General features: G+C 50.1%; 1 protein-coding gene across 1 annotated transcript in view; it reads left to right on the forward strand.

The window, feature by feature from the left end:
* The first annotated feature begins 1,483 nt into the window (after positions 1 to 1,483).
* LOC121859331 (Down syndrome cell adhesion molecule-like protein Dscam2) overlaps positions 1,484 to 24,396 on the forward strand; it is a 59,882-nt gene continuing 36,969 nt past the window's right edge. Inside the window, exons 1-7 of the mRNA XM_042356126.1 lie at positions 1,484 to 1,490; positions 2,105 to 2,266; positions 5,025 to 5,160; positions 7,530 to 7,661; positions 10,146 to 10,253; positions 17,501 to 17,675; positions 18,288 to 18,444. Coding sequence (XP_042212060.1) covers positions 1,484 to 1,490; positions 2,105 to 2,266; positions 5,025 to 5,160; positions 7,530 to 7,661; positions 10,146 to 10,253; positions 17,501 to 17,675; positions 18,288 to 18,444 — 877 coding nt within the window. The remainder of the gene's footprint in view (positions 1,491 to 2,104; positions 2,267 to 5,024; positions 5,161 to 7,529; positions 7,662 to 10,145; positions 10,254 to 17,500; positions 17,676 to 18,287; positions 18,445 to 24,396) is intronic.

Raw genomic sequence — 24,396 nt, forward strand, 5'->3', positions numbered from 1 at the left:
AGATAAGACACACAAACACAGACAGATGAACTGAGCACAGACAGACAGAGAGTGGGTTATAGATTCCCAGGGATGGGTGAGGAGTGAAGGTAGTGAGAGGAAGGGAGAGTGTGTAAGAGGGGTGTGAGAGGGAGGGAGAGTGTGTGAGAGGGAGGGAGAGTGTGAGAGGGAGGGAGAGTGTGTGAGAGGGATGGAGAGTGTGTGAGAGGGAGGGAGAATGTGTGAGAGGGGTGTGTTGGAGTCACTATGGAAACCAATCTTCGTGTCATGATTGATCGTTTGTGGCCTCAGAGTAAAACAAAGGAATCACTTTAGTTAGCTGACCTGACCTGACCTGACCCGACTTGACCTGACCTGATCTGACCTGACAGACCTGGCCCGACTTGACCTGACCCGACTTGACCTGACCTGACCTGACCCGACCCGACCCGACTTGACCTGACCTGACCTGAACTGACCTCCCTCGCGCGTCTCTCAAAATGTTTTATCGTTAAATATTTTTTGTTCCTATTGTATCATGTCAATATATTTAAATTTATGTAGTTTTTTTATTTAATGCTACGACTTGTTGTTGTTGTTGTTGTTGTTGTTGTTGTTGTTGCTGTAGTTGTTGTTGTTGTTGTTGTTGTTGTTCTTTTTCTTGTTTGTTTTTTCTTCATGGTTTTTGTTAGTCTTGGTTTTGTATGAGTCTAACCTAACCTAGCCTAGCCTAACCTAGCCTAGCCAAACCTAACCCAACCTAACCGAACCTAGCCTAGCCTAACCTTGCCTAGCCTAACCTAACCTAACCTAACCTAGCCTAACCTAGCCTAGCCTAACCTAGCCTAGCCAAACCTAACCTAACCTAACCTAGCCTAACCTAGCCTAGCCTAACCTAAACCTAACCTAACCTAACCTAACCTAACCTAACCTAACCTAACCTACTAAATTTGTCTTAAGTAAAGTTGCAAAGATAAGTTCAGATTAATAATAAATTCATAGTTGACAAAGCGACCGACAGACCGACAGACCAACCGACTAAGTGAATAGACCGACAGACCAACAGACCAACCGACTAATTGAATAGACCGATAGACCAACAGACTAACTGAATAGACCGACAGACCGACAGACTAACTGAACAGACCGACAGACCGACAGACTAACTGAACAGACCGACTGAACAGACCGACAGACTAACTGAACAGACCGACAGACCGACAGATCAATCGAAAATGGTAATTCCACAGACTTGATAGGGATTAACTGAACAGACTGACAGACCGACAGACTAGCTGAACAGACCGACAGACCGACAGACTAACTGAACAGACCGACAGACCGACAGACTAACTGAACAGACCGACAGACCGACAGACTAATTGAACAGACCGACAGAACAGTATGACCCGTGGAGCTGCAATAAACGACAGCTTCTCCTTAACTCAATATAATTCATAGAAATTACTGATGATTTTCGCCATTTTTAATTATATATACCAGCATGAAAGGTCAGTGTGTGTGTGTGTGTGTGTCATATAAAGTGTGGCCTAGGTGGTAATGGTTGTTGTTGTTGTTGTCGTTTTACCTGTATACATCTTATTACTGAGAGACCAAGTGTAGGCCTAAGCAAATGAGCCTCTTGAACATTAAACACCTGTCAGCTATCATTGATCAAGTTTACCTGTACTGTCTCAGCCTACCTGTACCGTATACCTGTACTGTCTATTAATCATGTTGAACTGTGTACCTGTGTGAATTATTATTATTATTATTATTATTATTATTATTATTATTATTTACATTATTATTATTATTATTATTATTATTATTATTATTATTATTATTATTATTATTATTATTATTATTATTATTATTATTATTATTATTAATCTGAATACCATCTCCCACTCCAGTCTCACTTATTATTAATTATTTTTATCGTGTTGTCTCTCTCTGTCTCCCACTATCTCACCCCTTGTCTCTCTCTCTCCCACTATCTCACCCCTTGTCTCTCTCTGTCTCCCACTATCTCACCCCTTGTCTCTCTCTGTCTCCCACTATCTCACCCCTTGTCTCTCTCTGTCTCCCACTATCTCACCCCTTGTCTCTCTCTCTCCCACAGTGGTACGTCAGTATTACGAGGTTCAAGTTTATGATGAATTCGTGATCAGCGGCAACACAGCGGTCATCAAGTGTCACGTGCCCTCCTTCGTCAGGGACTACGTCAGCGTCACTTCCTGGGTCAGAGGCAACGGCGAGCGGATCGTCTCTGATGTGTTGACAGGTGGGTGTTGATGTGGATGAGGAGGTGGATGAGGAGGAGGGTCAGGAATTGGAGGATGAGGAGAAGGGAGGTGAGGAATGGGATGGTTAGGTCAGGTTAGGTGTTCCTCTGAGGCAGTTGATACACTCACCTATGGTTGATGGGTCAGTTCTTGTGATCACTGAGTTCATGGGCCCATGACAAGGTATTTTACACACACACACACACACACACACACACACACACACACACACACACACACACACACACACACACACACACACACACTGTTGGCCTGAGAGACGCCCCAAGTCAGCAGCTGTTGGCACTTCTCTTCCTCTTGTTGTGACCTTGTCGTATTTTTCTATTATTTTTTATATAACATCCTTCCATGTTGTTCCATATTATTCCTGTAATGATGTGTTATATTTACTATTATATATTCTAGTCACCTTACCCTGTGCTGTTAAGGTTTTAACTGTGATTGTTTGTTCAAGCCCATCTTATTTATTCATTTAGTATTGTAACAAGCATTCTTTGTTCTCTAACGACCATCTGCATCGTTAAACGACCCACCGGCTGGCCGCACAGGCGGGAAAAGGCCATATATATATAGTAGTCCACCAACTGACGGAAGGCAGTTCAGTCCTCTTGTCATACAGTCCACATCCTTTGAGTGACACCCGTCACCTGTTACTTATACTTAATTTATTTGTGTTGTTCCTGTCGCCACCAATGTGGTATATCTATGTGAGTACCTATTTATGTCTCTATTTATGTCCATCAGTATTTGCTTAGTTTCATTTAAGTCATTCAGTGTTGTTTCAAATTAGTATATTTTTATTCTTTTGATGTTTCGATGTTTAGTATCATTTGTGTCTTAAAAGATTCGATGGTGAATCAATTTGTTGTGACAGCCTGCGAGGCTCTTTATTGTGTTAATATTTAATTAATTAAATTCTTAAAGGTTTACTATATTTATTTTTATTCCCTTTTAATTTACTTCACTTTTTTTTGTTTGGTTACGCCAAGAACCTGGATATTAAAGTAAATTAAGAGACGGCGTAACACTCTCAACCAAAACCTTAAAATTAATTCTCAAACACCATCCACAAAATAACTTCTCCCCCTCACCCCTCTCACGTCAGCCCTCCTCCCCCTTACCCCTCTCACGTCAGCCCTCCACTCCCTCACCCCTCTCACGTCAGCCCTCCTTCCTACCCCTCTCACGTCAGCTGTCCTCTCCTCATCTCCCTCTCACGTCAGCCGTCCTCTCCCCACCCCTCTCACGCTGGGCCCTCCTCTCCCTCAATTCTCCTCACGTCAGCCAGTCCCTCTCCCTCACACCCCCTCTCACGTCAGCCCCTCCCTCCTGCTCACACCCCCTCCCACGTCAGCCCTCCTCCCCCACCCCCCACGTCAGCCCTCCTCCCCCCATTCTCTCACACGTCAGCCCTCCCTCTCCCCTCACACCCCTCATCAGCCCTCCTCCCCTACATTCCTCCTCACGTCAGCCTCCCTCACCCCCACGTCAGCCTCCCTCACCCTCCTCACGTCAGCCTCCTCCCCTACTCCCTCACGTCAGCTCCCTCCTCCCTCACCCTCCTCCTCACCCTCACCTCTGCCCGTATGGGGTTCTAACTTTCCTGGGAGGCAGCGTGAGAAGCAGCCAAGTAAACAAAACGCGTACAAGGTTGAGAGAACTTTCATGTTTATCCCTTAGCTGCAGGAGGTGGCGAGGCTCTCCTTCCTTCCCTCCCTCACACTACACCTACAGTATTTTCTTTCGCTTTCTCTGCCACACTTGTCACCCAATGGTAGGAATTCTTTCTTCCCCGGCATGATTTGTCCTGACTCACATTGCCATCATGAACGCTCCTGGATTCTGCCAGTTGGACGCTCTTAAGATTCCCAAGGCTTCTCACTCTGTATGTATAGCTTTGACGAGGTGTGTGTGTGTGTGAGAGAGAGAGAGAGAGAGAGAGAGAGAGAGAGAGAGAGAGAGAGAGAGAGAGAGCGCGCATCACACACTTCCCAGCCATTTCTGATTTCCTTTAACACAAGAATAACTCAAGAGAAAATTATTTTGTGCTGTGAAATTATGGTTTACTCAGCGACAGTCCACGATCGTTAGCAGTGACAGGAGACGCCGCAGTAGTTTAGTGAGGCTGGCAGACTATGACAGCATGGACACTGCTTCAAAATCCCTCGTAGCTAAAGGAAGTATTTATTGAGGGTGTACTGGGGGGCTGGTGGTAGTGTCTCGTGAGAATATTAGGACATGGTTGGTCGCCTCACCCTGCAAGGACATGGTCGCTCGCCTCACTAGTATTCGCTCGCCTCACCCTACAGGCGCTGAAAAGGACATCTCTTGAATACTTAAGGAGTGTGAACTAGGTGCTGATTGGTAGAAGGCACTGAGGGAGGATGCTGATTGGTTGAGGGTAATGTGGAGAGGATATTGATTGGTCGATGCCAGTGTGGGAGGATCCTGATTGGTCAATGGCAATGAGGGAGAATCCTGAATGGTCGGTGGCAATGTGAAGAGGATTCCGATTGGTAAGTGCCAACATCTCCAGGACGGGACGGGGTGATAATAATAACAATAAATATGTTGTCAGCATTGTGTGGGAAGTTAGGCCCTCGTTGCTCGGGACGCCTCCACAATAATACGAATATAGTCTATTTTTCGTTCAGGTGAGTACTGGGTGTTAGTAATAATAATAATAATAATAATAATAATAATAATAATAACAATGATGACGTCACCGTGTTACAGGGGGACGGTACTCAGTGTTCGGGACGGGTGAGCTTCACATCCGTCACGTCACCAAGGCGGATGAGTTCCAGTCCTATCACTGTGAGACTCAACACGTCCTGACTGATGAGACGACCATCTCCGCCGTCGCTGGAAGGTCAGTACTCTATCAGCCTACGTCATCCACAGGTCACCCAGGTTAAGAGGTCACCCAGGTTAACAGGTCGCTACCACTACTAATACTCCTACTATACTCCTACTACTGTTATACCTACTTTTACTACTTTTACTACTACTACTACTACTACTTCTCCTATTACCTTTACTACTTTTTTTAAGACCTCCAGCCTCCCCCAATAGCCATTCCTTCGCCACCATTTTATTACCTTAATATTAAATATCCTAATACATAAGTAGCTATCCTATCTGTGTTGAGTTAGTTGAGCCGCAGATTTATACAGCATTCAGTGACTGTTGCCTCATAGTCAACATCTGCGACTGTTGTCGGCTTTGGGGCCGATGCTCTCGTTCCCCTGCGGCAGAGCAAAGCCGACCTAAGGAGAGAGAAGGACAGTCGACATCTCATCCAGGCTGTAACATAACTTCTGGGCTGCTGCTTCTGTTCGGAGATCACCTCCTCGAGTCTGGCGTAGAAACATCTTGCACTTGGTCCCATCCCACCAGAGGTTGTGAACACTAGAGGAGTGAAGCTGCCTTGATCAACGTTCTGAATTCTCTCCCCGTATGCCCTTATCTTGTCGTTCTCCTTCTTCCTGTGTGCAGCATCGAGAGTTAAGTTACGGTGACAGGCGGCCATGGGATAACAAATTCTGATGTGAAGAAGGCTCGCTGTCCCCGCGTCCAGAATCCTCGAGCACTGACGTCAACAAGGGCTTCGTTGGATGTGTTTGAAGTCCTATGCTGGAAAATCTCACTGCCCAATGGAAGGAGGGTCGGTTCCACCCTGACACCACGGCAGATTTCATTCAACATATTTGCTGTGAGATCCCTTGCTTCGTCATGCCTCATGCATATGAAGCCCCCTTTCTTGCACACTTTGGCATGATCGACTTCATAGGAAGAGCCACAGACGCATTAGGAGGGCAAACCTTCTACTGGCCTACCGTACCTTAGAGCATTGGCATCTGTAAATTCTTGTTTATTGAGACTGAAACCATTTGCCCTTATCGTTAACGTAGTTAACCAGTTCGAGGCGCCCACCTCCTGCACTATAGCTACTTTTTTTCAAATTCTCTGGTACTTGCAGCAACAGTTGCTGCAACTTATCACTTTGGCTGTGCTGTCGTTCTGTCGTAATGGACCTTCTAATCTTGTTTACTTCACTGGTATCCACCTCCCCTGTTGCGTTCTGAGCTATTATGTGGTCAGTGACAGCTGCTGTGAGATTAACTGAGTTTTGATGTTCGGTGGCAGCAATCTCCTCTGGATTGGTCAATCCCATTCCTCCCAGTCTCGGTGGTAGCACAAGGAGTGATCTTTCTGCTGGGGTTAAGTGAGGGCGTTTCACTAATTTGGGAATGAAATTGATGCTGTTAGCTTCTTCCAGAGGGTGGAGGAGGGGACCAATATCAGGGACAGTGTGCATCAGGTAGTTCCAGTGATGTTTGACTCCATGGGTGAATGCTGCAAAAGCCGCATGTGGCTCTGTGTCAATCTCAGACAGAGCTTGGATTTCCCTAACCCACTCATTCACCTTTCCCGTTACGTACTCGGTCTTCAAGTCCGTCGTGCCAATTACTGCGCCTAGGTGTCTTTGGCCATCCATTCTTATTTTGACTTCACTTCCACTGAACACCTCCATTGCCCATTCATACTGTTCTGGCTTCACATTGAGGAAGGACATGCTGGCGTTTGGGTGGTACCCTATTTGTGGGCCTCGTGATGTTATCAGGTCCTACCACTTTTTGATGTCCTCCACTTTTCCTGCTCCTGTTAGGTCATCAGCGTACGCCACTTGCTTGACCTCACGTGTTTCAAATTTTACTAATATTACTACTACTACCATTACTACTACTACTACTACTACTACTACTACTACTACTACTACTACTACTACTACTACTACTACTGCTACTACCATTGTTTTATTTTGGCTCTGGACACTGGTCTTGTGTGTGGTGGTGAGTGTTGGTGGCACAGGGGCGTATATACCACTGCTCAAGACAAGTATTACATTCCCAATACCTTAACTCTCGGCTTTAGCCTGGAAGACGCCCTTACCACACGCTCTAACTCACAACTGGGGCGGATTTCCTTTCAATTTATCAACCAGATTTTCAATTTTTAACCAGATTCTTCTTTCAATTTATTATCTGAATTTGTCTTTAAATTTATCATCTGGATTTTTCTTTCAATTACCTGGATTTTTCTTTCAATTTATCAACCGAATTTTTCTTTCAATTACCCAGATTTTCTTTGAATTTATCAACCGGATTTTTCTTTCAGTGTATCAGCAAAAAAATTATCTTGTCCTTTAACAAAAAATCTCAATACGTTTCCTTCCAGGTTGATGGTGAACGAACCAAGGTCTTCCGTCCCTCCAAGGATCACCGACTCTCGCTCCACCGTCACTGCCTCCATCAGACACACCGTTGAGCTGCCCTGTGCTGCCCAGGGCTTCCCCATCCCGCAGTACCAGTCAGTTATCTCTAGTCATGGTGTTTTTTCTTCATAATTTTTTCTTCATGATAACAGTCTTTCTTCTAACTGTTTGTCTTCTTAATAACAGTCTCTTCTAACCGTCTGTCTCCATACTAACAGTCTCTTTTCTGTCTGTCTTCACTGTCTTCATAATAATAGTCATTCTTCATGCTAACAGTCTCTTTATGCTAACACTCTGTCTTCATATTCAAAACAGTCTTTAACAGTTTATTTTCACATTGATAATACTTGAAATTCATTATAGGAGTCAACAGTCACCAGTCAGTACACACTCACAAGCACTACACAATCAGTACACACACACAAGCAATACACAATCAGTACACACTCACAAGCACTACACAATCAGTACACACCCACAAGCACCAGACAGTCAGTACACACCCATAAGCACTACACAGTCAGTACACACTCACAAGCACTACACAGTCAGTACACACCCACAAGCACTACACAGTCAGTACACCACCCACAAGCACCAGACACGTACACACCACAAGCACCACAGTCAGTACACACCCACAAGCACTACACAGTCAGCACACCCACAAGCACCAGACAGTCAGTACACACCCACAAGCACACACAGTCAGACAAGCACTACACAGTCAGTACACACCCACAAGCACCAGACAGTCAGTACAGACCCACAAGCACCAGACAGTCAGTACACACCCACAGGCACCACACAGTAGTCAGTACACACCCACAAGCACTACACAATCAGTACACACACAAGCACCACAGTCAGTACACACCCACCAGACAGTCAGTACACACCCACAAGCACCAGACAGTCAGTACACACCCACAAGCACCAGACAGTCAGTACACCCACAAGCACTACACAGTCAGTACATACCCACAAGCACCAGACAGTCAGTACACACCCACAAGCACTACACAGTCAGTACACACCACAGGCACTACACAGTCAGTCACACACCCACAAGCACTACACAGTCAGTACACACCCACAAGCACTACACAACCATACACACCAAGCACTACACAGGCACACACCCACAAGCACTACAGTCAGTACACACCACAGCACTACACTCAGTACACACCCACACACCACACAGTCAGTACACACCCACAAGCACCAGACAGTCAGTACACACCCACAAGCACCACACAGTCAGTACACCCACAAGCACTACACAAGTCAGTACACACCCACAAGCACCACACAGTCAGTACACACCCACAAGCACTACACAGTCAGTACACACCCACAAGCACCAGACAGTCAGTACACACTCACAAGCACTACACAGTCAGCACACCCACAAGCACTACACACACACACCCACAAGCACCAGACAGTCAGTACACACCCCCAAGCACCAGACAGTCACACACCACAAGCACTACACAGTCAGTACACACCCACAAGCACTACACAGTCAGTACACACCCACAAGCACCAGACAGTCAGTACACACCCACAAGCACTACAGTCAGTACACACCCACAAGCACTACACAGTCAGTACACACCCACAAGCACCAGACAGTCAGTACAGACCCACAAGCACCAGACAGTCAGTACACACCCACAGGCACTACACAGTCAGTACACACCCACACTACACAGTCAGTACACACCCACAAGCACTACACAATCAGTACACACCCACAAGCACCACAGTCAGTACACACCACAAGCACTACACAGTCAGTACACACCCACAAGCACCAGACAGTCAGTACACACCCACAAGCACCAGACAGTCAGTACACACCCACAAGCACCAGACAGTCAGTACACACCCACAAGCACCAGACAGTCAGTACAACCACAAGCACTACACAGTCAGTACATACCCACAAGCACCAGACAGTCAGTACACACCCACAAGCACTACACAGTCAACAGTTAGTGGCAGACCTGGTCAGTAGTCCAACATGGCTTCATCAAATATAATTATTTTTAATAATTTCACCGCCATTGTTCATGTTGTTTTGAACTAATTCATTAATTTCCAGTATCACATATCTGTCACTCTCTGTGTCAGCCAGTTTCCACTTTCCCAAATTTAATATCAAATTGATGACACCTTTGAAATTTGCACATCCCGTCAACACGGGCGGGACGGAAACAACATTTTTGTTCTGCTTATTACACCAATTGTGTGTTTGAATAAACTAAAATCTGCCAGTTAACTATATTTTTTACTCAAACATTGTACGATATCATTAAATATTGTACCAGTGTATATATATATATATATATATATATATATATATATATATATATATATATATATATATATATATATATATATATATATATATATATATATATATATATATATATATATATGCAGTATGTGTGTTTGTAGTCATCTTTATATAAAGCTTCTTGAATGAAAAATGTTGAGATAATAGTGACATGACTGGACTTTAGCCAGCAAGTCGGAAACATGTTGAGAAGGTGTGTGTGACCCGCCAGGTGGCACCGGATCTCCGGGAAGGTGGAAGTGGCCGTGGTGCAAGACGGACGCATCCAGCAGGTGGGCGGGTGCCTCATACGACAGGTCACCGCCGCAGACGCTGGCAGGTAGGAATTTCATAACCCTGTCGCACCTGATGTGACCTGACGTTAAGTAAACAATTTAGTGTGTGTGTGATATTATCTGAAGACTGAGGAGGTGACATTATTACTGACTTTTACCAACTGCAGTGTGTGTGTGTGTAGACCTTGGGGGCCAAGGGCCGTCTGTCTGGGGACCAGGAGCTGTCTTTTGGGGGCTAAGGGCAGTTTAAGACCCGGGACCTGTTTATTGAGTGGGGACTGTGGAGGGGCCAGGGTCTGGGGTCAGGATGTGTCTGAAGTCCAGGACTTCTCCAGGGACCGACAGGAATCAAGGGTCCGGCACCTGTGACAGGGAGCGAGACTCTCTGGTGGCCGGGGAGCGAGGCTCTCTGGTGGCCGGGAGGCGAGACACTCTGGTGGCCGGGAGGCGAGGCTCTCCTGGTGGCCGGGAGGCGAGGCTCTCTGGCCGGGAGGCGAGGCTCTCTGGTGGCTGGGGGCGAGGCTCTCTGGGCCGGGAGCGAGGCTCCTCTGGCCGTGGACTACAACATTCACTAGGTGCCAGGGACCGGCTAGTAGTGCCAACCTCCCATTCACTAGGTGCCAGGGACCGGCTAGTAGTTCCAACCTCCCATTCACTAGGTGCCAGGGACCGGCTAGTAGTGCCAACCTCTCACCAGGTGCCAGGACCGGCAGTAGTGCCAACCTCCCATTCACTAGGTGCCAGGGACCGGCTAGTAGTTCAACCTCTCACCCACTAGGTGCCAGAGACCGGCTAGTAGTGCCAACCTCTCACTCACTAGGTGCCAGGGACCGGCTAGTAGTTCCAACCTCTCACTCACTAGGTGCCAGAGACCGGCTAGTAGTGCCAATCCTCACTCACTGGTGCCAGGGACCTGCTAGTAGTGCCAACCTCTCACTCACTAGGTGCCAGAGACCTGCTAGTAGTGCCAACTCTCACTCACTAGGTGCCAGAGACCGGCTAGTAGTGCTAATCCCTCACTCACTAGGTGCCAGGGACCGGCTAGTAGTGCCAATCCCTCACTCACTAGGTGCCAGGGACCGGCTAGTAGTCTCAAACCTCACTCACTAGGTGCCAGAGACCGGCTAGTAGTGCCAATCCCTCACTCACTCGGTGCCAGGGACCTGCTAGTAGTGCCAACCTCTCACTCACAGGGTGCCAGAGACCTGCTAGTAGTGCCAACCTCTCACTCACTAGGGTTGCAGAGACCGGCTATTAGTGCCAATCCCTCACTCACTAGGTGCCGACCGGCTAGTAGTGCCAATCCTCACTCACTAGGTGCCAGGGACCGGCTAGTAGTTCCAACCTCTCACTCACTAGGTGCCAGAGACCGGCTAGTAGTGCAATCCCTCACTCACTCGGTGCCAGGGACCTGCTAGTAGTGCCAACCTCTCCTCACTAGGTGCCAGAGACCGGCTAGTAGTGCCAATCCTCACCACTAGGTGCCAGAGACCGGCTAGTGCCAATCCCTCACTCACTAGGTGCCAGGGACCTGCAGTAGTGCCAACCTCTCCTCACTAGGTGCCAGAGACCGCCAGTGCGAATCCTCACTCACTAGGTGCCAGAGACCGGCTAGTAGTGCCAATCTCTCACTCAGCGAGACCGGCTAGTAGTGCCAACCTCTCACTCACTAGGTGCCAGAGAGACCGGCTAGTAGTGCCAATCCCTCACTCATAGGGTGCCAGAGACCGGCTAGTAGTGCCAACCTCTCACTCACTAGGTGCCAGGGACCGGCTAGTAGTGCCAACCTCCACTCACTAGGTGCCAGAGACCGGCTAGTAGTGCCAACCTCTCACTCACTAGGTGCCAGGGACCACCTAGTAGTGCCAACCTCTCACTCACTAGGTGCCAGGGACCGGCTAGTAGTGCCAACCTCTCACTCACTAGGTGCCAGAGACCGGCTAGTAGTGCCAACCTCTCACTCACTAGGTGCCAGGAGACCGCTAGTAGTTCCAACCTCACTCACTAGGTGCCAGGGACTGGCTGTAGTGCCAACCTCACTCACTAGGTGCCCAGGGACCGGCTAGTAGTTCCAACCCTCACCTAACTAGGTGAGACCACCTAGTAGTGCCAACCTCTCACTCACTAGGTGCCAGGGACCGGCTAGTGGTGCCAACCTCTCACCACTAGGGTGCCAGGGACCGGCTAGTAGTTCCAACCTCTCACTCACTAGGTGCCAGGGACCACCTAGTAGTGCCAACCTCCCATCCACTAGGTGCCAGGGACCGGCTAGTAGTGCCAACCTCTCCTGCCTAGGTGCCAGAGACCGGCTAGTAGTTCCAACCTCTCACCCACTAGGTGCCAGGGACCGGCGAGTAGCAACCTCTCACTCACTAGTGCCAGGGACCGCTAGTAGTTCCAACCTCTCACCACTAGGTGCCATTGACCACCTAGTAGTGCCAACCTCTCCCACTAGGTGCCAGGGACCGGCTAGTAGTGCCAACCTCTCACTCACTGGGTGCCAGGGACCGGCTAGTAGTTCCAACCTTCTCACTCACTAGGTGCCAGGGACCACCTTGGTAATGCCAACCTCCCATTCACTAGGGTGCAGACCGGCTAGTAGTGCCAACCTCTCACTCACTAGGTGCCAGAGACCGGCTAGTAATAATCCCCACCACTAGGTGCCAGACCGGCTAGTAGTTCCAACCTCTCACCACTCTGGTGCCAGGGACCTGCTAGTAGTGCCAACCTCTCACCACTAGGTGCCAGACCTGCTGTAGTGCCAACTCCTCACTCACTAGGTGCCAGGAGACCGGCTAGTAGTTCCAACCTCTCACTCACTAGGTGCCAGGGACCTGGCTAGTAGTGCCAATCCTCACTACTAGGTGCCAGGGACTGGTTAGTAGTGCCAATCCTCACTACTAGGTGCCGGGACCGGCTGTAGTGCCAACCCCACTCACTAGGTGCCGGGACCGGCTAGTAGTTCCAACCTCTCACTCACTAGGTGCAGAGACCGGCTAGTAGTGCCAATCCCTCACTCACTCGGCCAGGACCCAGTAGTGCCAACCTCACCACCAGGTGCCAGAGACCGGCTAGTAGTGCCAATCCCTCACTCACTAGGTGCCAGGACCTGCTAGTAGTGCCAACCTCTCACTCACTAGGTGCCAGAGACCGGCTAGTAGTGCCAACCTCACTCACTGGGTGCCAGGGACCGGCTAGTAGTTCCAACCTCTCACTCACTAGGTGCCAGAGACCGGCTAGTAGTGCCAACCTTCACTCACTAGGTGCCAGAGACCTGCTAGTAGTGCCAACCTCTCACTCACTAGGTGCCAGAGACCGGCAGTAGTGCCAACCTCACCTTTGTACTCCACCAATGTTAGGACGCCTGGTGGTGGACCAGACATCACACCTCTCCCCGCTAAGCCATAATGTTATGTCTGGGTTGACCAAAGCCATAAAGGCATAACATTAACATACAAACTGTCACTATATGCAGAAATACACCGTTGTTTTGTTTGGACTTGAGAATGACAGCAAGTTCTCTACTGCTGGATGGAGGTGTTTTACTGGAGGACGGGTGAGTGACCGGAGGGAGAGTGACGTGGGGTGTAGAGTGACGGTGGAGGATTGGGGGGAGGTAGAGTGACGGTGGGGGATGGGGGGAGGTACAGTGACTAAGGGAGGGTAGAAGTGACTAAGGGAGGGGAGGCAGTGACTAAGGAAGGGAAGGAGGGAGGGGTGAATGAGGCAATCTTGGAGGTGTAGGAGGTAGACTCTTCTTGCCTTTCGTCGCCCAAACATGTGTCAGCTATCCCCCCCCCCCTACCTGAGACAGCCTTCCACCAGCCCCCACACACATAACACTGAATTTTTAGTGCAATATCCGTTAGGGTCTGTAGACTCCTGGATTGGGTCGTGGATATACAGGTGCTGTCCATGGATAAGTTTATGTATTTTTGTAGAGGGATTTATATTATTTTGTAGAGTGGATTTCTATAGACATGACTTTAAATGTAGTATTTATGTGTGTGTGTGTGTGTGTGTGTGTGTGTGTGTGTGTGTGTGTGTGTGTGTGTGTGTGTGAAGTCATATTTGGTACATTATTTGTTGTGCTTCTCGTTCGTTCATTCTGTTGTTTCTTCTTCTTCTTGACCTCCTCCTGGTCCTCCTCCTCCTGGTCCTCCTCCTCCTGGTCCTCCTCCTCCTGGTCCTCCTCCTCCCTCTGGTCCTCCTCCCTCCTGGTCCTCCTCCTCCTGGTCTCCTCCCTCCTGGTCCTCTCCCCCTGGTCCTCCTCCTCCTGGTCCTCCTCCTCCTGGTCTCCTCCCTCCTGGTCTCCTCCTCCTGGTCCCTCCTCCCTCCTCCTGGTCCTCCCTCCTCCTGGTCTCCTCCTGCCCTCCTCCTGGTCCTCCTCCTCCTGGTCCTCCTCCTCCCGGTCTCCTCCTCCTGGTCTCCTCCTCCTGGTCCCTCCTCCCGGTCTCCTCCTCCCGGTCCTCCTCCCTCCTCCTGGTCCTCCTCCTCCTGGTCTCCTCCTCCTGTCTCCTCCTCTCCTCGTCTCCCTCCTCCCCTCTCTCCTCCTGTCTCCCTCCTCCTGGTCTCCTCCTCCTGGTCCTCCTCTCTGGTCTCCTCCTGGTCCTCCTCTCTCCTGGTCCTCCTCCTCCTGGTCCTCCCCTCCTCCCTGGTCTCCTCCTCCTGTGCCTCTCCTCCGGTCCCTCCTCCTGGTCTCCTCCTCCTGGTCCTCCTCCTCCTGGTTCCTCCTCCTCCTGATCCTCCTCCTCCTGGTCCTCCTCCTCCTGGTCCTCCTCCCTCTGGTCTCCTCCTCCTGGTCCTCCTCCTCCTGGTCCTCCTCCCTCCTGTCCCTCCTCTTGGTCCTCTCCTCCTGGTCCTCCTCCTCCCTGGTCCTCCTCCTCCTGGTCCTCCTCCTCCTGGTCTCCTCCTCCTGTCTCTCTCTGGTCCTCCTCCTCCCTGGTCCTCCTCTCGTGTCCCCTCCTCCTGGTCCTCCTCTCCTGGTCTCCTCCTCCTGGTCCTCCTCCTCCTGGTCCTCCTCTCCTGGTCTCCTCCTCCTGGTCCTCCTCCTCCCTGGTCCTCCTCCTCCCTGGTCCTCCCTCCTCCTGGTCCTCCTCCTCCTGGTCCTCCTCCTCCTGGTCCTCCTCCCTCCTGGTCTCCCTCCTCCTGGTCTCCTCTCCCGTCTCCTCCTCCTGTCCTCCTCCTCGTCTCTCCCCCTCCCTGGTCCTCCCCTCCTCCTGGTCTCCTCTCCTGTTCTCCTCTGTCTCCTCCTCCTGGTCTCCTCCTCCTGTCTCCTCCTCTGGTCCTCCTCCTCCTGTCCTCCTCCTCCTGTCTCCCTCCTCCTGGTCCTCCCTCCTCCTGGTCCTCCTCCTCCTGGTCTCCTCCTCCTGGTCCTCCTCCTCCTGATCTCTTCTCCTGGTCTCCTCCTCTGGTCCCTCCCTCCTCCCTGGTCCTCCTCCTCCTGGTCCTCCTCCTCCTGGTCCTCCTCTGGTCTCCCTCCTCCTGTCCTCCTCCCTCCCTGGTCTCTTTCCTCTGGTCCTCCTCCTCCCTGGTCCTCCTCCTCCTGGTCCTCCTCCTCCTGGTCCCTCCTCCCTCCTGGTCCTCTCCCTCCCTGGTCCTCCTCCCTCCTGGTCTCCTCCTCCCTGGTTCCTCCTCCTCCTGGTCTCCTCCTCCCTGGTCTCCCTCCTCCTGGTCTCCCTCTCCTGGTCCTCCTCCTCCTGGTCCCTCCTCCTGGTCTCCTCCTCCTGGTCTCTCCTGGTCCTCCTCCTCCCCCTTCTCCTCCTCCTGGTCTCCTCCTCCTGGTCCTCCCCCTCCCTCCTGGTCTCCTCCTCCTGGTCTCCTCTCTGGTCCTCCTCCTCCTGGTCTCCCTCCCTCTCCCTCCTCCTGTCTCCTCTGGTCCTCCTCCTCCCGTCTCCTCCTCCCTGCCCCTCCTCCTGGTCTCTCTCCCTCCTGGTCCTCCTCCTCCTGGTCCTCCTCCTCCTGGTCCCTCTCCTCTGGTCCTCCTCCTCTTTCCTCCTCGTGGTCCTCCCTCCTCCCTGGTCCTCCTCCTCTCCGGTCCCTCCTCTCCTGGTCTCCTCCTCCCTGGTCTCCTCCTCCCCGTCCTCCTCCTCCTGGTCCTCCTCCTCCTGGTCTCCTCCTCCCTGGTCTCCTCCTGGTCCTCCTCCCTCCTGGTCCTCCTCCTCCTGGTGTCTCCTCCTCCTGGTCTCCTCCTGGTCCTCCTCCTCCTGGTCCTCCTCCTGGTCTCCCTCCTCCTGGTCCTCCTCCTCCTGGTCCTCCTCCTCCTGGTCCTCCTCCTCTGCGTCTCCTGCTCGGTCCTCCCCTCCTCCCTGGTCCTCCTCCTCCTGGTCCTCCTCCTCCTGGTCCTCCTCCTCCTGGTCCTCCCTCCTCCTCCTGGTCCTCCCTCTCCTGGTCTCCTCCTCCTGGTCCTCCTCCTCCTGGTCCTCCTCCTCCTGGTCCTCCTCCCTGTCCTCTCCTGGTCTCTCTCCTGGTCCTCCTCCCCCTCCTGGTCCTCCTCCTCCTGCTCTCTTTCCTCTGGTCCTCCTCCTCGTCCTCCTCTCCTGGTCTCCTCCTCCTGGTGTCCTCCTCCTCCTGGTCCTCCTCCTCCTGGTCCTCCCTGCTCTCTCCCTCCTGGTCTCCCTCCTCTGGTCCCTCCTCTCCTCCTGGTCCTCCTCTCCTGGTCCTCCTCCTCCTGGTCCTCCTCCTCCTGGTCCTCCTCCTCCTGGTCCTCCTCCTCCTGGTCCTCCTCCTCCTGGTCCTCCCTCCTCCTGGTCCTCCTCCTCCCTGGTCTCCTCCTCCTGGTCCTCCTCTCCTGGTCCTCCTCCCCTCCTGGTCCTCCTCCTCCTGGTCTCCTCCTCCTGGTCCCTCCCTCCTGGTCTCCTCCTGGTCCTCTCTCCTGGTCTCCCTCCTCTGGTCCTCCTCCTCCTGGTCTCCCTCCTCCTGGTTCTCCTCCTCCTGGTCCTCCTCCTGGTCCTCTCCTGGTCCTCCTCCTCCTGGTCCTCTCCTCCTGGTCCTCCTCCTCCTGGTCCTCCTCCTCCTGGTCCTCCTCCTCCTGGTCCTCCTCCTCCTGGTCTCCTCCTCCTGGTCCTCCTCCTCCCTGGTCCTCCTCCTCCTGGTCCTCCTCCTCCTGGTCCTCCTCCTCCTGGTCTCCTCCTCCTGGTCCTCCTCCTCCTGGTCTCTCCTCCTGGTCCTCCTCCTCCTGGTCCTCCTCCGGTCCTCCTCCTCCTGGTCCTCCTCCTCCTGGTCTCTCCTCCTGGTCCTCCTCCTCCTGGTCCTCACTGTGGTTGGGGTCAGTTGTTGTGTTGTGTTACAGGTATGTGTGTGTGGTGTCGAGCAGTGTGGGCTCCGAGAGAACCCACACCACGCTGGAGGTATGGGCGCCCCTCACCGCCCACATCAGCCCCCAGGTGCAGACGTGGACGTGGGCGGGGTGGCCACCTTCAACTCTCTCCGAAGGATTCCCGCAGGATACCATCACGTGGCTCAAGGTAAACAAAAAGGACGGGTAGGATTGTAGGTGTTGTAGGAGAATGTATCCTGTACCATCCTACACCATAAGACCATTACTATACATCCTTCACTATCCTACCATGAACCATTACCATATATCCTTCACCATCCTACATAAAAAGAATTCATTACTATATCCTTCACTATCACCACCGAAGCTGGTATTATTTACACACACACACACACACACACACACACACACACACACACACACACACACACACACACACACACACACACACACACACAAAACACATATCTATTTGCACGTCATCATTTCCAATGAACACATTAAAAAAAATGGTTGAACGATTTTTATTGGCCTTTGTATTTACATATCAAAGTGTAATGATGTGTATATGTTAAGGCAACACCACCAATGTATTACTGTAACCTGTACTACAACCATTACAGTACTAAATTTATCTGTACTTAAAGCTCTTAATTACACCATGGTAGTAATCTGTGTACTATACTTATAAATGTCAACTTATAATATCTACTTATACTTACGTTGGTATCTATGATTAAAGTGTCATTAATCTCTATAACCTAACCTAACCTAACCTAACCTAACGTGTGTTTTACAGGACGGTGAGCCGCTACAGGTGGGGGGTCGTATCCGGCTGGTGGGTCAACGAACTGTGGTCGTGGAGAAGGTACAGCGAGGCGACCGGGGAATGTACCAGTGTCTTGTGTCAAACTTGGAGGGCTCGGCTCAAGGCTCGGCTCAGCTCAAACTCGGAGGTCAGTACCGGGTTGGGTCAGTACCGGGTTGTATTGGGTCAGTACCGGGTTGTGTTGGGTCAGTACCGGGTTGTGTTGGGATCAGTACCGGTTGTGTTGGGTCAGTACCGGGTTGTGTTGGATCAGTACCGGTTGTGTTGGGTCAGTACCGGGTTGGGTCAGTACCGGGTTGTGTTGGGTCAGTACCGGTTGTGTTGGGTCAGTACCGGGTTGTGTTGGGTCAGTACCGGGATGTGTTGGGTCAGTACCGGGTTGTGTTGGATCAGTACCGGTTGTGTTGGGTCAGTACCGGGTTGTGTTAGGTCAGTACCGGGATGTGTTGGGTCAGTACCGGGTTGTGTTGGGTCAGTACCGGGTTGTGTTGGGTCAGTACCGGGATGTGTTGGAACAGTACCGGGTTGTGTTGGGTCAGTACCGGGATGTATTGGGTCAGTACCGGGATGTGTTTGGTCAGCACCGGGATGTGTTGTGTCAGTACCGGAATCTGTTGGGTCAATATGGGTCATAACTCACCGTAAATCCAACTAAATATCAATAACTCGTAATAAATCCAAATAAACATCAATAACTCGTAAAAATTCTTCAAAAAACATCAACAACTCGCCATAAATCCAACAAAAACATCAATAACTCACCATAAATCCAAATAAACATCAATAACTCGCCATAAATCCAAATAATCATTAATAACTCCTAATAAATCCTCAACAACATCAATAACTCGCCATAAATCCAACGAAACATCAATAACTCGCCATAAATCCAACAAAAACACCAATAACTCACCATAAATCCAAATAATCATCAATAACTCGTAAGAAATCCTCAAAAAACATCAATAACTCGCCATAAATCCAACGAAACATCAATAACTCACCATAAATTCAAATAATCATCAATAACTCGCCAGAAATCCAACGAAACATCAATAACTCGCCATAAATCCAACAAAAACACCATTAACTCACCATAAATCCAAATAATCATTAATAACTCGTAAGAAATCTTCAAAAAACATCAATAACTCGCCATAAATCCAACAAAAACACCAATAACTCACCATAAATCCAAATAATCATCAATAACTCGTAAGAAATCCTCAAAAAACATCAATAACTCGCCATAAATCCAACGAAACATCAATAACTCGCCCTAAATCCAACAAAAACATCAATAACTCGTAAGAAAACCTCAAAAACATCACAAATTCGCCATAACCAACAAAACACCAATAACTCACCATAAACTAAAATAATCATCAATAACTCGTAAGAAATCCTCAAAAACATCAATAACTCTGCCATAAATCCAACGAAACATCAATAACTCGCCCTAAATCCAACAAAAACATCAATAACTCGCCAGAAATCCAACGAACATCAATAACTCGCCATAAATCCAACAAAACACCAATAACCACCATAACCAAATAATCATCAATAACTCGTAAGAAACTCTCAAACATCAATAACTCGCCAGAAATCCAACAAAAACACCAATAACTCACCATAAATCCAAATAATCATCAATAACTCGTAAGAAATCCTCAAAAAACATCAATAACTCGCCATAAATCCAACGAAACTTCAATAACTCGCCCTAAATCCAACAAAAACATCAATAACTCGCCATAAATCCAAATAAACATCAATAACTCGTAAGAAATCCTCAAAACAACGATAACTGTTGCTCCCAAAATGTCGTGTGGTCGTAGGATGAATCTTGAATTACCTTACAAGGAGAGTCTCAAGTCCTCTGAGATTCTTCAACAATTTTCGTCAAGTCGTAAGCTTCGGAGACCTCCCTTGGGTAGTGTGGTTGGTGGTGTGGTGGTAGGTGCGTGGTTGGTAGTGTGGTGATTGGTAGTGTGGTGCTGGTAGTTGTGGTAGGTGTAGTGTTAGCAGTGTTTGTGGTGGTAGTGTGGAGGCAGTAGTAGTGGTGGAGGTGTAGTGGCAGACAGTGGTGGTAGTGGTGGCAGTAGTAGTTGGTGGAGGTGTAGTGGCAGACAGTGGTGAAGGTGTAGTGGCAGACAGTGGTGAAGGTGTAGTGGCAGACAGTGGGTAGGCAGGTGGTGTAGTGGCAGACAGGTGGTGGCAGTAGTAGTGGTGGGAGGTGTGTGTGAAGGTGTGTGGCAGACAGGGTGGTGGTGGGTGTGTGGTGGAGGGCAGACAGTGGTGGTGGTGGCAGTAGTAGTGGTGGAGGTGTAGTGGCAGACAGTGGTGAAGGTGTAGTGGCAGACAGTGGTGAAGGTGTAGTGGCAGACAGTGGTGGTAGTGGTGGCAGTAGTAGTGGTGGAGGTGTAGTGGCAGACAGTGGTGGTAGTGGTGGCAGTAGTAGTGGTGGAGATGTAGTGGCAGACAGTGGTGAAGGTGTAGTGGCAGACAGCGGTGGTAGTGGCAGACAGTGGTGGAGACGTGTAAGCGTGGTGGCCGTCCATAACATATTCATCAGGACAGCGTCTCAGGTGTTGTTGTGAGCCGCTGAGGGGGAGTGTCCTCATCCTCCTCCTCCTTGCTCACTACTATAACACCACCACCTGGCTACTATAACACCACCAGCTAGCTACTATAACACCACCACCTGGCTACTATAACACCACCACCTGGCTGCTAACACCACCACTGGCTTTCTCACTCAACACCACCAGCCTTTTCTATAACACCACCAGCTGGCTACTCTTACCACCACCTGGCTGCTATAACACCAGCTGGCTACTACTCTTACCACCACCTGGCTGCTACCAACACACCACCTGGCTACTATAACACCACCACCTGGCTACTATAAACACACCACAGCTATAACACCACCACCTGGCCTATAACACACCACCAGCTAGCTACTCTTACCACCAGGAGAACTACTAACACCACCACCTGGCTACTATAACACCACCACCTGGCTACTATAACACCACCACCTGGCTACTATAACACCACCACCTGGCTACTATAACACCACCACCTGGCTACTATAACACCACCACCTGGCTACTATAACACCACCACCTGGCTACTATAACACCACCACCTGGCTACTATAACACCACCACCTGGCTACTATAACACAACCACCTGGCTACTATAACACCACCACCTGGCTACTATAACACCACCACCTGGCTACTATAACACCACCACCTGGCTACTATAACACCACCACCTGGCTACTATAACACCACCACCTGGCTACTATAACACCACCAGCTGGCTACTATAAAACCACCACCTGGCTACTATAACACCACCACCTGGCTACTATAACACCACCACCTGGCTACTATAACACCACCAGCTGGCTACTATAACACCACCAGCTGGCCATAACACCACCACCTGGCTATAACACCACCACCTGGCTACATACACCACCACCACCTGGCTACTATAACACCACCAGCTGGCTACTATAACACCACCAGCTGGCTACTATAACACCACCACCTGGCTACTATAACCCACCACCTGGCTACTATAACACCACCACCTGGCTACTATAACACCACCACCTGGCTACTATAACACCACCACCTGGCTACTATAACACCACCACCTGGCTACTATAACACCACCACCTGGCTACTATAACACCACCACCTGGCTACTATAACACCACCACCTGGCTACTATAACACCACCAGCTGGCTACTATAACACCACCACCTGGCTACTATAACACCACCACCTGGCTGCTATAACACCACCACCTGGCTACTATAACACCACCACCTGGCTACTATAACACCACCACCTGGCTACTATAACACCACCAGCTGGCTACTATAACACCACCAGCTAGCTACTATAACACCACCACCTGGCTACTATAACACCACCACCTGGCTGCTATAACACCACCACCTGGCTACTATAACACCACCACCTGGCTACTATAACACCACCACCTGGCTACTATAACACCACCACCTGGCTACTATAACACCACCACCTGGCTCACTATAACACCACCACCTGGCTACTATAACACCACCACCTGGCTACTATAACACCACAGCTGGCTACTATAACACCACCAGCTGGCTACTATAACACCACCACCTGGCTACTATAACACCACCACCTGGCTACTATAACACCACCACCTGGCTACTATAACACCACCACCTGGCTACTATAACACCACCACCTGGCTACTATAACACCACCAGCTGGCTACTATAACACCACCAGCTATGCTATACTACCACCACCTGGCTACTATAACACCACCACCTGGCTACTATAACACCACCACCTGGCTACTATAACACCACCACCTGGCTACTATAACACCACCACCTGGCTACTATAACACCACCACCACCTGGCTACTATAACACCACCACCTGGCTACTATAACACCACCACCTGGCTACTATAACACCACCACCTGGCTACTATAACACCACCACCTGGCTACTATAACACCACCACCTGGCTACTATAACACCACCAGCTGGCTACTATAACACCACCAGCTGGCTACTAAAACACACCACCACCTGACTACTATAACACCACCACCTGGCTACTATAACACCACCACCTGGCTACTATAACACCACCACCTGGCTACTATAACACCACCTGGCTATAACACCACCACCTGGCTACTATAACACCACCAGCTAGCTACTATAACACCACCACCCGGCTACTATAACACCACCACCTGGCTACTATAACACCACCACCTGGCTACTATAACACCACACCTGGCTACTATAACACCACCACCTGGCTACTATACACCACCACCTGGCTACTATAACACCACCTGGCTACTATAACACCACCACCTGGCTACTATAACACCACCACCTGGCTACTATAACACCACCACCTGGCTACTATAACACCCAAATCTCTGCTTACAGTTCAATCAGCTCTTCCCAAGGCTCCGGGTTAGGTAGACGGCCCATTGTACTGTACCACCATAGGAGCAGCAGCTATAGGGTCAGGCTGGTGGGTGGCCATGTGTAGGTTAGGTTGGGTTAGGTCAGGTTAGGTTAGGTTAGGTTAGGTTAGGTTAGGTCAGGTCAGGTTAGGTTAGGTTGGGTCAGGTCAGGTGGAAAGGTTAGGTTAGGTCAGGTCAGGTCAGGTTAGGTTAGGTTAGGTTAGGTTAGGTTAGGTTAGGTTAGGTTAGGTTAGGTTAGGTTAGGTTAGGTTAGGTCAGGTTAGGTTAGGTTAGGTTAGGTTATGTTAGGTCAGGTTAGGTCAAGTTAGGTTGGTATGTTGGGTTAGGTTAGGTTAGGTTAGGTTAGGTTAGGTTAGGTTAGGTTAGGTTAGGTTAGGTTAGGTTATGTTAGGTTAGGTTAGGTTAGGTTAGGTTAGGTTAGGTTAGGTTAGGTTAGGTTAGGTTAGGTCTATTGTACTGTACGTCACACACACATAAAACTCTCCTGGCCCAGATCAAAGCGTCTCCCTGAAAAACGGTGTGGTAGCATTACAAGCCTCGCTGCCTACTGTAATGGAAAAATGTTCACGGTGAGATGCTCTTCATTGCTTAGGTAATCCTTCTACAGCAGCGCCAGAGGTGATAGAGGCCGAAGGAGGGGATGAAGGGCGGGAATACAATAGCCTGGAGGAGGGAGAGATGGAAGTGATCTTGTAACACAGAGAATCCGTTTTAGATTCACTTTGTTCGAGAATTCCCGAGCCCTTACCGGAAGCAACGCCAGCACGAGCAACTATGTGTCTGGCGCTATTATTCTACGTGCTTAGAATTACTTCAAGGCCTATGCTGTGATGTCGTGGAAGAAAGAAAAACTCTATATTTTGAGGCTTGAGTAGCGAGGTCACTGGTCGTTAGTGCCTGGGGGAAGGGTGCAGTGTTCAGGCTCTCGAGTAGAAAAATTACATTAAAATAATCAGCAACAATGACCAATCATTTCACCAGAGATATTCTATAAAATCTCCCCCAGGCACTGATATGACACACACACACACACAC

The sequence above is a fragment of the Homarus americanus genome, unplaced genomic scaffold, assembly GCF_018991925.1.
Source record: "Homarus americanus isolate GMGI-L3 unplaced genomic scaffold, GMGI_Hamer_2.0 scaffold36188, whole genome shotgun sequence".
Lineage (NCBI taxonomy): Eukaryota > Metazoa > Arthropoda > Malacostraca > Decapoda > Nephropidae > Homarus > Homarus americanus.